Source organism: Mercenaria mercenaria, chromosome 1 (assembly GCF_021730395.1).
Source record: "Mercenaria mercenaria strain notata chromosome 1, MADL_Memer_1, whole genome shotgun sequence".
NCBI classification, from domain to species: Eukaryota; Metazoa; Mollusca; class Bivalvia; order Venerida; family Veneridae; genus Mercenaria; species Mercenaria mercenaria.
In genome coordinates, this window is record NC_069361.1 from 17979161 (window position 1) to 17992956 (window position 13796).

The 13796-nt window shown below is 34.9% G+C and overlaps 1 protein-coding gene across 1 annotated transcript; it reads left to right on the plus strand.

Annotated features, from left to right (window-relative positions):
- Positions 1-3164: 3164 nt before the first annotated feature.
- On the plus strand, positions 3165-12967 carry LOC123544867 (zinc finger protein 502-like). Its single transcript, XM_045330948.2, has 2 exons — positions 3165-3292; positions 11031-12967. Exons 1-2 carry the CDS (start codon positions 3220-3222, stop codon positions 12812-12814), a joined length of 1857 nt encoding a protein of 618 aa, XP_045186883.2. The 5' UTR covers positions 3165-3219; the 3' UTR covers positions 12815-12967.
- The last annotated feature ends 829 nt before the right edge of the window (positions 12968-13796 follow it).

A 13796-nucleotide genomic window follows, 5' to 3' on the forward strand; every position in this document is an offset into this window, starting at 1 on the left:
TAGCATACTGTCCTTTTATCTTTTACTTTTAATACTGTAATATACTAAATTTCTTTAACAATTGTTTCTCTGACAGCGCCGACCAGTCATAATCGGAAATCGATTGTTGGTTGTACTGATGTATCCTTTAGCGGTTACCTCCCTTGGTTTAATGTTGTACTGATAATACCGGCCATATTATACGTCAATATTATTGTTTTACAATAAATTATCTCAAAATATCACAGTTTTACATTATATTTTAATGAAATATATATAAATAATCATTTATTTGAAGTCTTGGAGTGTCTTTGGTAGTCTTGGGGTGTCTTAGGGTGTCTTGGGGTAATAAGTTGGACCCCTGTACACGACTAGATCGCCCGAGTTTCCCTGAGTGACACGAGTAACAATTGTAGTCCGAACGCTTTATCGAGTAACTTAAAATGATGGAGAACCTATATCAGTATATGCTAACAGTTCAAAGGCTTCTGAGCTGTAACAATAATAAAGAATGGTTACTACTTTTGACACATAAATGACTTCATTTTCCGAAATAAACAGCTGATCAGACGAGACAGAATCCCTCTTATCAGAAATTATGTTGAGTTAGTGGACTATATGTTTATGTATGCGATATAGTGCTGTTAGCTGCGTGTATCTTACATAATGTTTGCATTTTTAATGACAATGAAATAAATGATTTTTGTTAAGAACCAAACCTAACCTAATAAAGATATGTTTGATGACTATATAATGAGGACAGACTGTCTGGTATCGTTGTCAGAGATGAACTGGTACGACTTCTGTCAGAGTGAAAAATCAGACTGGATTATCATCAATCGACTTTTCAGATTCTGGGATCAAGTAACACTTGGAAAAATGTTCAGCCCATAATGTTTAATAGACTAGAAATTTCTATTTTATGTTAATTTATACTTTAAATTATTTCAGAAGCAAGAGCTACAACTTATATTAGTCCTCTTATATCTACATATGACTCTACTAACCCGGGTCATTTCAAATTAAAGGGTGTTTGGTATAATTATTTCTTTTTTTATTGTTGTGACTGAAATTCATTTAAGGAAACAGTGGAGACCCTGATCACATGATCTGTTTTACGGTGTTCAGCCTGCACTGTTTGCCAAGACCCATTTATAGGAAGAAATATATTACGAAAATGAATAAGTTCAACTCTGCTGACTGTCTCTATTCTCCCATGCTAATGAATTTCTTTTTTTTTTTAAATGTCTTTGTTTAAAATGACATAACTGAATTCACCATGCTTACAAATAGCACATAACAAACAGTATGCTTTTTTCAAACTTTTTACGTAGTACAGCCATGAAATGTGCTAAATGCTAGTTTGACTTTTAAAAGACCAAGTACCAGTTCTTGATGTTGGTCAATTGGGTTCAACACCATTTCCAACAATCTTATTGCCATATATGACTGCCAGTCACAAATGGTAACAAAAGTTCACTCTCACTGGCAAGCTTAACAACCTAAGTGGCTTACCAGTCCACTTTCATAAACAACTGACAACTCTACATTCATATGGACTGAGGTAGGTTGCAAATGGCCATGGGAGGAATTTCATCGCTAACCGGATCAAACCCGTGACCTTTGGACCGACAGGACAGTACATCAACTACTGAGCTAACTAAACAACAGTACCATAATTATGTGTCTGTGGAAAGATGGTTTGTCGGCAAGTAGGGAGGTTGAATTATTTACTTATAACTTCAACATCAATGTTTGGCTTCTGTTGTGGATTATTTGTCCTTATCACTCATTATGTGTTCTTAAACCTAGATGTTTTACTCAAAGTTTTCCCTTGTGAACATAGAAAGAAAACTTACAAGCTTTAAGAATCAGATCGGGAACCCTCGAAATATACTTGACATGGATGTTGCTGTAAGAAGCTGATTTCTCAACATATGTCCTATTCAGCAGTATTTGCAGATGGGGGCATGAATGCCAAAAGAGCATTTCAAAGTTACTCTGTATTTATAAGAAAGTAAAAGGTTTTAAAAGAACAATGACAGCACGCTCCACTATTCGAAAGCAATTGTCAATATGAATGATTTTCGGTTCTAGAACTGAAATAATGATTCAAGGATTATTTGACTTGATTCTATGATCTAACTTAAAAACCGTGAATAGATATAAGAAGTTTTCAACCCAGTACCGCCCTTAGTTTTTAAAATTAAATTAAATTTTAACCGTCATTTTCTTACTAAAAAGGGACATAACTTTGCCAAAATTAAAGTAAATTGATGGAACCTTGCTTTACAAGCCTGAAGACATGCGAGAAATGTTAACCCCATGCCCCCATTAGTTTTGGAGATAGTAATTTGCATGCAAAAAACAATATCTATGCACAAGAGAAAGGGCATAACTTGTCCAAAGTTAAAGTTATGGGAATTGATTCTTTGACCTTCCTTTACATCACTGGAGACATGTATGGAAGTTTTAATCCAATATCTGCATTATTTTCTGAGATAGTAACTTGCGTGCAAAACTTTAACCAGCTTTTTCCAAGTTTTAACAGTTGAGCATAACTTGGCCAAAGTTCAAGTAAGAGTTATGGAAGTTGATGCCATGTCCTATACAACATGGAAGACATGTGTGAAGTTTCAACCCAGTATCAGCATTCGTTTAAAAAAAACTTGCATGCAAAACTTTAACCCTTGAAAGGGGTCTGACACAAGTAAGAGTTATGAAGCTTGTGATATGTTGATATGACCTTATTTTATAGACCCGTAGAAATGTGTGAAGTTTTAACCAAACATTAGTTTAGATGTACTAACTTTCATGTAAAACTTAAAACTGCATTTTCTAAGTCTAAAAGGGGCATAACTAGATTATTTTGGTAGGTCTGATGAGTGGAAAGACTTGTTTGAAGTTTCTTTTTAATATCATCCGTGGGTATTGAGATAAAACCTTGATAGTAATTGCACCCACAATTTTACCAGTCTACCAACGACGGCATGTTTAAAGTGTTAATGTATTCGGATACGATCACCCGCCTTTCCCAGCTTCAGGAGGTGGGTAGAATTCGGGTGACACAACTACTATCGCCCGGGTTACACGAGTTATACTCGAGTAACGAGTAATACCCAGGGTGACTCGGGTTAGCTCGAGTATGTATGCCGAACGCGCCCTTAATAAGTTGCTTCCCTTAGTAGAAATATGCCATTTGTAATGAAAAAAATGGGGTAAAAAAGAAAGTATCTTACTATGGAAATGATGCAGAGATGGAATTATATGCCTCCTGGCTATGAATTTAGATGTGGAGGCTGCAATTTTTCGAGTGAGTTTCAAGTGTATTTATCTTTACGACCTGAAATGGAAAGAGACTGGTGTTATTAAATGCAGTAGTACTCGGACGACATGTGTACATTCATGCCATTAGCCTTTCGAATAATTTTCGTATGTGATTAACATGCAAAGGGGAAATTTACTGGTACTGATGATAAACCCGAGGTTTTTTTACCTGTAACTTTTTTATTTCTGCAATTTGTAATCAATGGTCGGTATCAAAATAAAGCTTAACATAATTCAAATTTATATTTAGGCCTAAAAAAAAAATTCTTTGTTTCCGGTAACATGCTCAAAAAAATTAGGGTAGGTAGGTTGGAAAACTTTTTTTTTTTGGAAATTTTTTTTATCAAGGGAGACTTTTCGGAAATTATTTTTTTGTCAAAAAATGATTACAAATAAGGGGGTTATGTCTTTAGAGCATCAGTAAGTTGATTTCTAACATCACTGGCCATGTTTAAAGCATAAAAAGTGCAGTTTTGCATCTTTTTGTTAAAAAGTTGAAAAAAATATTCTCCAAGGCCATAAAAACATTTAGGGTCGGGCCAAAAATTTAGGGTAGGTCGGGATACCGGAAACAAACAATTTATTTTTTTATGCCTTAGTTAGCAAGCTCACACGAAGTGAGGCCCTGAAAGGAGTTTGTAAAACGGGGACTGTATGCAGTACAGCACTGTACAGCAATCTCCTGCTTTAACAGCCCGGGGAATCAGCTTTATGGAATTAGTTACATTGTCACAAAATGGTTAGTTACAGACTCGCATTCACTCCGTTGAGTTGATACCATGAGCGTAAATTATCTCGAAATTTTTTATCTTCATTGTCACAAAATGGTTAGTTACACAATCACATTCATTCCATAGATATGATACCATGATGTCTGAATTATTTTGAAATTTTTTATCTTCTTAGTCACTATTATATACTCATGGTTTAGCCCCCATTCATTCCATAGAGTTGATACAGTGACTCCTAAATTATTTCCATTTCTCTTTATTCTCACTATCTCAGTCACTATTATATACTCCTGGTTTAGCCCCCGGGTGCTAAACCAGGAGTATATATAAGGCAATGATGATGGCCTTTGCAACATTTTCAGGTCTATTTTTATATACGAGTAGATCTAGTCACAGAATAAACACTACAGAATGAATCTAATCAAACTGAAGATAGTTAGTTACAAAAACACATTCATTCCGTAGAGTTGATACCATGTTGCCTAAATCATTTCAAAATTTTTGTCTTTTCCCATTGTCTTATATATACTCCTGGTTTAGCCCCCATAACCACCATCATTGCTTTATATATACTCCTGGTTTAGCACCCGGGGGCTAAACCAGGAGTATATAATACTGACTGAGATCACCATTATTGCTTTATATATACTCCTGGTTTAGCACCCGGGGGCTAAACCAGGAGTATATAATAGTGACTGAGATAGTGAAAATAAGGAGAAATGGAAATAATTTAGGAGTCACTGTATCAACTCTACGGAATGAATGTGAGTGTGTAACTTATAAGAAGATGACAGTGATGTACTTCATTCCGTAGGCAACTCTACGGAATGAATTACAAGAAGATGACAGTGATGTACTTCATTCCGTAGGAATAGTCCCCCCGGGGTCTAAACCGGTAGATTGCCGTTGACTGATGATAAATTCGACCACTTTGTCATTTACAAATTTTTTTTCGTAGTATTATATTGAAACTTTCCCCAAAAGCTGCAACAGTCATTCCTGATCAAGTAATGAAAAGTGACCCAATGTCAATTAAGCCTTCATGTGGCAACAGTGAGCATGCGCAAAAAACACCCTCTTCCCCAGTAATTTTGGATAAATATTTTTTATACGGATAAATGTAAGTCATTTATTTATACAGAATATTTACCAATTTTGTTTTTATTTACACCAGTTGGTGTTGTAAGTGGAAACAATTAGATTGTGTGTTCAGTTATATAAATAACCGATTGCAATTGAGTATTTCCAAGGTGGTCGACTTTATCATCTGTCTGAGTTTATCATCAGTACCAGTAGTGTTCTAGGGTGTCTTTAAGCTATTTAGCTAGGTCTTGACTACTGCTAGGATAAGTTCATTATTTTTTATATAAAAGAAATTAAACACTATTACAGTACGACCAAGATGAAAAGTCATTTTTTCGCGCCATCTCCGCAACAAAAAGCAATTGACTGTGTCCGTTTGCGGTGTCCCGAACACCCTAGCAGATCAAAGCGAACACTGAGTCCGTTTATTTGCTGCCTATCAGTGGACATGGTGCGTCGCGGTGTGAAATTGCGGTGATTCTCCGTGTTCAGGTTGTCTCGGTTAAACCCGTTTTTCATTGTAAAAAAATATATTTTGCTCTTATATTTCGTTTTCTGTTTTCAGGTAAACACTTAGCTTATAAGATGTGTAATTACAGTGATTTTTTTCACTTTTAGGGAAGGGGGTCGTTGTCCTTTGGAGGGGGAAAAATATGACGTAAAAAAAAAAACCAAGAAAAGGAAGAATTTTAATTTGTGTTGAAATAAACTAGTTTCAAGTTTATTGGTAAATTCAGGGCCCATAAGAGCATGTGACATGACATATAACGCAATGTAGCATATTAATACCAGATAACCAAATAAATTTTTCAAATATGGAGGATAAGACATCCATTTTTGACTAGAAAATGTTGAGTATTCAATCGACAGAAAACTGAACTACCAAAATTTACAACAGATATTAGGTCCCTTCCTAAAGAAACAGTTGCTGAGTGGCTGCTTTTTTATTTCTGTCAAATTCTGACATTCGCAGTCACCGTTACAAATGTACAATTGACCTGTCACAATATAAAAACAAACTGTAAAAAAAGTGTATGTGTTGGACTAGTCTAGTCCCTTCCCAAAGCATAAAATCAAACCCTGACCGACTAGAAGATGGAAAACTCAACACTTCCCGTGTAGAATACAACAGACTAGCATTCAACAGTGTTGTGGTTGTGCAAAATAATTATAAAGTGCTTCGATGATACTGATTTATCAAGGGAAGTTACTCCAACCGGTGTCGATGTAAACAAAATGCGAGATACCGTGGTGTACTGTTTTCTATGTGAAAATAAATCAATTAAACTAGTGAATTATGATTTAATTGATTGGCATTTTTTTGTATTTTCGTAGGGAATTTTACGCATCAGGAAGGGGAAAAAACCATACTATTTTGAGGGGGGAATGGGTCCAGATTTCGCCGAATATTTTGGTGAGAAAAAAATGCTGAATTATAAACTGTTTTGTTTCCTTTGTTTATGTTTATAGTTTTATGTAAAATTGTTAAAACGTCCGCTAACAATTACTACTAACAAGACATGTTGACGTTAATGTTTTACTCACCGCCGTTGCAATTAAACTGTCTAATTCTTTCTTTCGTTAAGCATATTTGCCCATTTTCACATGTTGCGAAATTATTTGGTTAAGTTACTTATGATTAATAAGTTCATGTTGGTTAACAAGTGCTTATTAGATAATTGCTGATGCCTGTTCAATGCGGCCTATACGTTCGTTATCAGTAAAGAGTATTTAAATTTTAGACAGTTTCCAAGTAAAACTTCTTTCTGTTAAATGCAGTTTAAAACAGTTAAATTTAACTTCAAGTCATGAAAGTTGTCCGATATTTCAGTCAATTTTATTTTCATTTGTACATGTAGTCTAGTTTGTTTTCATTTTGCAATGATTTATTATCGTGAAGTTTACAATAAAATATGGGATAAATAAAAAATAATGAGGTAATTATTATTTTATATTATACTAGTACATAAAAAACAGAAAAAGTGAAGTTTCGGAGCAAGACGCAGTAGTGGCTAGTAATACGGCCCTTCACGGTCATAAAGCTAGTCATACATGAGGCATGTCAGCTAGACAGTCCAGCTTGAACTACATGAGTAGTGATAATCACATACAACGAGATTTTTGGATAAAATAAAATGAAAAATAGCACATCTTTAAACAATCATGAACACCGCAATTCGCAGCGAAACAGCGTGTTTGGCGAGCAAATTTTATTATGGAGAAATGAATTAAAGGAAGAAATAAATTGCCAATTAACATTTAAAGAATTTTGAAATTTTAAAGAGAATATTTTAATATACTTGTATTTGTAATTGACACTACATTTATACAAGTTTAATACTCATTTTTAGACACAGTACATAGGCAATTTTTGAATAGTATAAATTTTGGCAGTGGCTAGGTATAGCCAGTACCGGCTACCTAGACCAAAGATCTACGTTGCCGGTTCTGGCTACCTAGACTAAGGGTCTAGGTAGCCGGCACTATATATACATAGTGTATAGGCCTATGAACATATAAGTCAAAGTAGCTGGCTTTGAAAAAAAATGTAGTATAAAGGATCATTATATTAGTTAAGTTACTTGTGATTTATTATTTTTTATTTGTGATTTACCAATTTATTTTCCGTATTTACACACATGTATCATATCAGCCGACATTTTGTTATGTTATCAACGAATGATCAGTGTCGTTATCGAAACAGACAGACGTGACATTGTACCATTGAAAAAGGGTCCTAAATAATTTAATTTTACACTTGCGAGCGCGATCAATGCAGACATGATTTATTAAAGGTTGCTTGTTTTGTGTCGACACACAGACGGACAGAGGGAGAGAAAGAAACAGGCATGACATTGTATCTTATCCGAAATAATTGGCCCCTAAATAATTAACTGTAAATTTTACGCTTGTGAGCATGATCAATGCAGACATGTTTTATCAAAGTTTGGCAGTTAACGTTTTCTTGATTTGTTTTATTTGACACAAATGACACATGTGAACTGCTAACATGAGATAAATAGCTTCTGAAAAGTACACAATACATAATTATATGAGATACTTTGATTCATTCTTAAAACAAAACAAACAGTTAAAAAACAAAAGGTCAAAACAAAGTGCATCGAAAAACATTAAATGATATGGCTCTACTGAACAGAGTTATTGTCATCACTTGATCGGCATAGGCGTCGGCATTGCCTGGTGAAGTTTTATGTTTAGGTCAGCTTTTCACCTAAACTATCAAAGGTATTGCTTTGAAACTTGCAACACTTGTTCACCATCAGTACAATGTAGCTGACCCTGTACAGTAAGAAACATAACTCCATCCTGCTTTTTGCAAGAATTATGGCCCCTTTTGGACATAGAAAATATCAGATTTCTTGGTTAAGTTTTATGTTTAGGTAAACTTTTCTCCTAGACTATTAAAGCTATTGCTTTGAAACTTGCAACAGTTGCTAACCATTATAAAGTTGCATTTTGTACTGTGGGATATGGGTCATGGTTCCCATTGAGCACCTAACCTTTGGTAGTAAAAGTGAATCACTTAGATACCACAGGGTCAATGTCAGGGTCACAGTTACTAAAGATAGATTTTAATAAATTTCTTTTTTTGCTTGAATCACCAGAAAGATGGTCTCCAGTTTGTAACTTTAGTTGACATACTGTCACCAAACTAAGTGCAAGCTGATTATGAAGAACTAGCTTTGGACTGTATTCGGAGTCACAGTTACTAAAAAAATAAACACTTTTAGCTCAATATCTCTAGTAAAGAATGAGATATTGCAGTGGAACTTTGTGTGTAGGTAGCCAAATGGGAAAGAAAGGTTAGAGAATAGTTTTCTTTGTCCACTAGTGTCAAGGTCACTGTTAGGTAAAAGTCAGTGTTACTAAAAAAAAGAAAATGTTTGAAAAACCTGGTTTCTGGGGAATTTCTACGTCTCTTGTTTCTTTTTTTCTCAGAATATGATAAGTAACATCAACCAAATTTTGCACATTTGATATATTAACCTGCCATTGCATGAATGTCATCAGGATATTTCATATAAAATTTGCGCCCATCTTTAACAATTACAAAAATAAAAAAAACATGAAAGATCTAACATGTTATACTAAGCCTTTGTATGATAATACATTTCTAAACAATGAAACAAATTGACAAAAAGGCTAATTTGGATCAATTCATTTTAGAAAATGTATCAAAACTTCAGAGTTTTAAACCAGTGCTATCTAATTTGACTTGTTCCTTCCACTAGTGAAATCACTTAGTTTCTCTGTTTATATTGAGAATATGATTTTCTCAATCTCAGATGTGTATATTGCAAGTTATTTTATGTAATTTGATAAAAAAATAGCCTTTTCTGACTTTGAAATATCTTGTTTGCCAGTCTGAACTGTGCAGCTACTGATCCATCACATTAAACTCTGACTTGAATCTGTCTAAATGCATCACTCAGATGTAAGTTTTATAAACTACAGCCTTGGCAAAAGAAAGCACTTCAGAAGGCTACAACTTTATCTAGCAACCAGCAAACATATAGGACTCTAATTTTTCATACTGGGACTTCAACTTTTTTCCAGGAAGGAAGTCCAGGATTCCTACTTTGAAAATCCTAGTGAGAACCTTGGCAGGAAATGTCAGTAAATAAGCCGTGCCATGAGAAAACCAACATAGTGGCTTTGCGACCAGCATGGATCCAGACCAGCCTGCGCATCCACGCAGTCTGGTCAGGATCCATGCTGTTCGCTTTTAAAGCCTATTGGAATTGGAGAAACTGTTAGCGAACAGCATGGATCCTGACCAGACTGCGCGGATGCACAGGCAGGCCTGGGTCCATGCTGGTCGCAAAGCCACTATGTTGGTTTTCCCATGGCACGGCTCAAATAAGACAATTGTTTGTTTTGATGTTATGATCTGTATTATAACTTTATGGGGAAAAAACAAATAACAAAAACAATGAAATTGATACATTTGAGATGAAATTGATACAGTTGAGTCTGCAACAAACTTTTTAAACTGGAATTTATTTTGTGAATTTTACTGTAGTTTGGAGCTAATTTTCATGTAAATTGTTCAAGACTGTATTTATTAGTGGGCTATAAATGCTTAATACATGTTAGATTTTCATGATTTGAGGCATCTTTAATCTTGATATCCTGGTTCAACCCAACTAAAATTGAGTTATTTTAGTTTAAGTATTAATATGATAAAATAATATACTTAGACCAGGGAATGATATGAATATAAGTATTATTATTATTATTATTATACCCGATTAATATAGCACCCTTTTCACGATAAACACGTTCAAAGGTAATTGACTTACAGTCAAACCTGTGTTAAAGACCACCTCTGAACAGAGACCACCTGGCTTTAAAGACCACATGTGCTGTTTCCCATTTTAACATTTACAGTGTATTTTAATGTGTGAATAAAGACCACCTCCCAATAAAGACCATATTTTGGCTGTCTCCAGTTTGGTCTTTATAGACAGGTTTGATTGTATTACTGCTTTTTACTTGTTAAAGATTTATATCCAAAGTTGCATATTAAGTTGAAATTCATTCGAAATGCTATTTTATACAACCATTATTCCCTCCCTTTCTCTGTCTCAGCTACGCAACAAATATATATTTAAAAAAATGGAATTTCTTGTCCAAAATTTGATTAACCACATTTAAACACCGTGTCCTCTCTGTACTATGTAACTTTAAATTGTTTCTTAACATTCCATTCCCTCTCAAAGTAATTTTGTTTCACTCTTCCTCATTATCGCAAAACCTTTTTGATATGTACAATGTATATAGTGTATTTCAGTGGGCATCAGGTAATGTTTTTTTATCCTCCAGCTGTTGACAAAAATTCCTTGGGAAATACCATGTTTGATTGAACTTGTTTTTTATTTTTTTCAGCTGACACATTTTGGGTGCTGCACCGTCATCTAACTGAACACATAGAAGGTGGAAGCTATTTCTATCATCACTCTATGAAAACAGCATTTCCAAAACGTGACTATCTCTGCAGCGAAGTTCAGACCAATGAAGCTGAATTTGGTTCACTGTTTTCTGCGTTGAAATCTGTTGAGACAAGAACTACAGAGACACAAACTGATGAAAATGAAGTAGAAACATCCTGTACACAGACTGATGATGAAGATCAGGGGATTTCAAATACTGGTACAAATTTTGACAATCTGAATGATTTTGATGAACAAAAGTTTGCAGAAAAATACTGTGGAAAGTTTGTTTCACAGAATATAAATCCATCAATGAAAGATGGTGATGATGATATTGACCATGTAGTTGTCAAGCAGGAAGTAGACCACTCCAGTGATGGAAATACTCAACCATATTCTCCTCATTTGAAATACAGTAAGAATGGAGGTACAAATAACAAACCAAGTTCAATGTTTGATGAAAGTGATGCAGAATCTTTGTCGGGAGAGGGTGAAGATAAGAAAGAAGAAAGTTCTGAGGAAGATATTGATCCTATCTTCTTAAGTTTTAACGAGAAAAAGAAACGGTCAAAGAAAATCAGAGACAAAAAGAATAAAACTAGGAAGTTACTCAAAAAGAAGAAAAAACTGTCAGCCACAACTACAAAGTCAGTCAAGTCTGAAGAGAATTTAGCAGTGGTGACTGAAGATAAAGATGATTCAAAGGATAAGAAACAGAGAAAGAAATATACTAAAAGGACTGGTATTGAATACTACGAGTGTCTTGTCTGCCCGCAGAAATTTGCCTGTCAGAAAAGTTGGAGTGTTCACATTGAAGGAAAACATCATGAGTCCTATCCATCCAGATGTGAACAGTGTTCCATGATTTTTAGCAAGCCAGAAGAGCCCATGACTCATGACTGTGAGATAGCATTACGCTTTAATCATGTATGTTTCAAGTGCCCTGAAACAGCTTGTTTTAAATGGAAGGAAAATCTCCGACAGCACATAAAAGACTTTCACCATGATGAACTTCCTTACAATTGTTCAGTCTGCAATAAGTCACTTATATCTGAATTAGATTTAAACAGTCACATGGTTGAACATGACCCTTCCCTCCTGAACTGTCCTATTTGCAAGAAACACTTTGCATCATATGTTAATTTAGAATCCCATGTCCTATTGCATAAAAGAAATCATATTTGTGAAAGATGTGGGAAATGTTTTGACAATAGGGAAAACTTCAAGCATCATTCATGGGCGTGTAAAGGGAAGTTTGCATGTATTCAGTGTAACAAGACTTTCTGCACAAACAACAGGTTGAAAGGACATATGCTCATTCATAGTGGAGAAAGGCCTTATATATGTGAGCAGTGCGGACAGCCATTCAGAAGTAAAGAAGGGTTGAAATCACATACCAAGTTTATTCATACAGGTGAAAAGAATTACAAATGTAGTCATTGTGAGAAAGCTTTCACAAATACAACAACATTAAAGAGACATGAGAGGGTTCACTTGAAGATACGGCCATATTCTTGTGACTACTGCAGCAAGGAATGTTCCACTAGATGGAATCTCAAGGCACATATGAGACAGCACAATGGAAAGAAACCATACATCTGTATACATTGTGGAACTGGTTTCGCACATAATGTAGCGCGCAAAAACCATGAATCAAAATGTTCATTTTCATACAAGACTGATATACCAGTCAATTTCACAAAAGATTGGGGAACACAAGGCACCAGTAGTATGATGTAATTCCAAGCCTGTCCAAGTATATGTCTGCATTTGAATCTTGAAATTTATTTTTGTAGAGCTAATATGAAAGTTTTGACATAACTTGCTGCATTGTTTGAGCTGTTAAGGTTACAGTTTTGTTCAGGTTACATTTAATATCAGATATAACCAAATTTTCAACTTATGATACCCAACATTTTCTTTCAAGTGTAATTTTTCATGAGTATATGATTTTATGTTCCCTTTTGAAAAAAAAAATTGCTGAACAGATAATGTTTTTATGTTGCCCATCTGTCCATCAGTATATCAGACTTTTCCCTTTCCAGACTGTAGGTAAGAAAGTATAAAAGTTTATAATTTCAAACTTTACTTGATGGCTATGGAGCAGTCAATAAGATTCCTGTTGTTTTTTTGGGGTCAGTGTCTGAAATATTAAGGTCACAGGGACCTGACAACTTCTTGTAATATTTTCTATTTCTTGTCTTCAAGTATGTTCTTCAGCTTTCAGAGTTACTTAATGATTAATGGGGAAGATCTTTATTGTTTTGGGGGTCAAAGGTTAAGGTCACAGTGACCTAGAGACTGAAAATGGTTTCTGGACTCTCATTCACAAAGATAGCTATGATTTACAAACTTCACACAATGTCTACATTTGTAAGTAGCACCGATGGAAGATTCATATTGATTTTTAGCTCACCTGTCACATAGTGACAAGGTGAGCTTTTGTGATCACCCTTCGTCTGTCGTCCGTCGTCAGTCCGTCCATGCGTGCGTGCGTGCGTCAACAATTTTGTGTCTGCACGATAGTGGTTTCATTTATGATTTTATTTTAACCAAACTTGCACACAACTTGTATCACCATAAGATCACGGTTCCTTTCTTGAACTGGCCAGATCCCATTATGGGTTCCAGAGTTATGGCCCCTGAAAGGGCCAAAATTAGCTATTTTGACCTTGTCTGCACAATATCAGCTTTATTTATAATTTGATTTTTACCAAACTGG